The sequence below is a fragment of the Rhea americana genome, unplaced genomic scaffold (genome assembly GCF_003343005.1).
Source record: "Rhea americana isolate MKP2758 unplaced genomic scaffold, rheAme1 scaffold_716, whole genome shotgun sequence".
In the NCBI taxonomy this organism is placed as follows: domain Eukaryota; kingdom Metazoa; phylum Chordata; class Aves; order Rheiformes; family Rheidae; genus Rhea; species Rhea americana.
In genome coordinates, this window is record NW_028186886.1 from 9,813 (window position 1) to 12,011 (window position 2,199).

The window sequence follows — 2,199 nt, forward strand, 5'->3', positions numbered from 1 at the left end:
GCAGGCTGAGGCAGGACGACAGACCTCCTGGAAGTTGGTGACTTGATCCAATGGCAAACCTTCTTCCTCTTTGACAGCATGCTGGAGCGTCTTCTCCACATACTGCACCAGGAAGTCAAAGGCAGCAGGATTCTGCAAGGATACAGGAATGATACTGAGACCTCTTCTAGGCACGACACCCATCCTCGCACACTGCCCAGCGAAGGGGGGCAGGGGGTGACAGCTTCTGCAAGATTATTCATGCTCCAGCGTAGCTTCGGGGATATTTGAAAACGGGCTCACTACTTAGTAGAGCACGTCTCAGTATGGATAGAGAGCAGTTCATCTCATCTGAAGGGCAGATGGCTGAAACAGGTCAGCTGAATGGCATCTTGAAATGCCCCTTCGCTCACTGATCAGCTCCGATATGAGCAGGCAGATAATGTTGGCCAATTAGCTGGCCTGACCTCCATAGCCAACTTGAGCTCTCTAGAACTGAAGGACGGTGGCTTTCTGCTAAGAACCCTACAACTCACAAAAGTCTACACCACTGGTACTAAGGCAAAACACAAAGCAGAGAAGAGATGGTGGCTGCTCCCTGGCCCTTGGAGTTCTCCTGCAAAGGAGGCTATATAGGGCAGCTAACAAGAAGAGAAGATTGCATGTATGTTCCACAGGGCAACACTTATGAGGCGGGGCTGACCTAGCAGTCAACTGCTCACACATCTCTAAGGCTCTAAGGGGCCAAGGATTTAGATTTAAGATCCTTCTAAATTCACAGTGCATGTTCCCTTAAGATTATTTATGAGATTAAGGCCACTAAAATAAACAGCACCAAGGTGTGGTGTATCACACAGCAAGGAGAGAAGTTGCCTCTAAAGCTTACAATCTAGACAGTAGCACTAACCAGAAACAGGTAAAAGAGGCCAAAAGAAGCTTGGCTTGAGTGGGAGAAGGACAAAGATATAATCCTGACGAGACAAAAACAGAGCCATCTCTGCCAACAACCACTCGCTCAAAGAAAACCAAAAACCAAAAACCAAAAACAAAACAAAAAAAAAAACACACCCTCAACCAACCAATAAACAAACCCACACAACAGCAATGAACCACTCTCCTTGCTGTAACACTGTCTTTACCCAATAGCCAGCCTGAGGTCATGAGGAGCAACTTCTCCAACTCTTCCCACCTAAACTCTAAGCAGGTTCATGCACTCAAGCCATAAATTAGGTATCAAAGTTTTATAAGAGGTATTGCTATTGGGTATCCCCCAAAAGAACAGAGGATGGTAATTCCAGTTGGAGGGTTATTCCCTACTGCCATGTTCTCCAGAAAGAAGAGCATCATTGCATACCATATTAAAGCCTCCGTTGCAACACCTTGATTGTGTCCTTGAATTTTAAAGCGGCAAGGGATGCCACTGCGAAAAACCCCAGATTTCAGAGCTTGTATGTGGCCTCCTACATACAGCTCCGAGTCCAGCACATGGCCATCATCTGTAAGTTTGTTGAACTCCTGAGTGGTCAGGAGGCCACTCCTGGCCTACAGAGATCTCCAGGACTTCGGCAGAAACCTCATTGCTAGTGTCCAGGAGACACCTTAAAGTACTGCTCTGTTGCAATGCCCTGAGTACTACCATTTTGCAGGAGTGTAAATAACACAAATATAAAGTGCAATGCCAATGCCAGAAACACATCAARGAAATTCTATTCTTCCCTAAGCTTAAATTCTTTCAGGTGTCTGAAATTCAGCAAGATACACTGACAACTTCTCAAAGACACTGCATTAACTTAAAGGATTTCACAAAGCTCTAACTCAAAGGTTCACTAATATTGCAGATGCCCAGAGATACAGCACAGGGTGGGAATACCTGAGGCTCCTCTGTAGCAATCCGGCACATCTCTTCAGGGTTCAGCTCCACTGCATCATAACCCAGTTTTTCTTTTGCTGCTGCTTTCAGGTTGTGACTTCCCACTGGCAGGTAACTCTCTCTCTTCACCCACCTAGATAGAATAATGAAAATGCCAGTCTATGAAGAGACAGCCCTGCACTTCAGAAAGGGCTGCTACGTACAAAAAGATCTGGATTACTCTAACAGGGAAAGGTGAGAGCAGAATATCCAAGTGCAGTGGAATAAGAAGCTGCACAGCTTTAGACAGTCTGCATATCTACCCATGCTCTTAAATCCTGACTCGTACAAATTCTGCTATTCAAATCATT

The 2,199-nt window shown here is 45.6% G+C and overlaps 1 protein-coding gene across 1 annotated transcript in view; it reads right to left on the reverse strand.

Moving 5' to 3' along the window:
• Window positions 1-2,199, reverse strand: part of LOC146586098 (DNA polymerase epsilon catalytic subunit A-like) — a 7,873-nt gene that overhangs the window by 4,274 nt on the left and 1,400 nt on the right. Inside the window, exons 2-3 of the mRNA XM_085321845.1 lie at window positions 1,850-1,982; window positions 25-132 (exon numbers count right to left, since the gene is read on the reverse strand). Of these exons, the coding sequence (XP_085177971.1) occupies window positions 25-132; window positions 1,850-1,982 (241 nt within the window). The remainder of the gene's footprint in view (window positions 1-24; window positions 133-1,849; window positions 1,983-2,199) is intronic.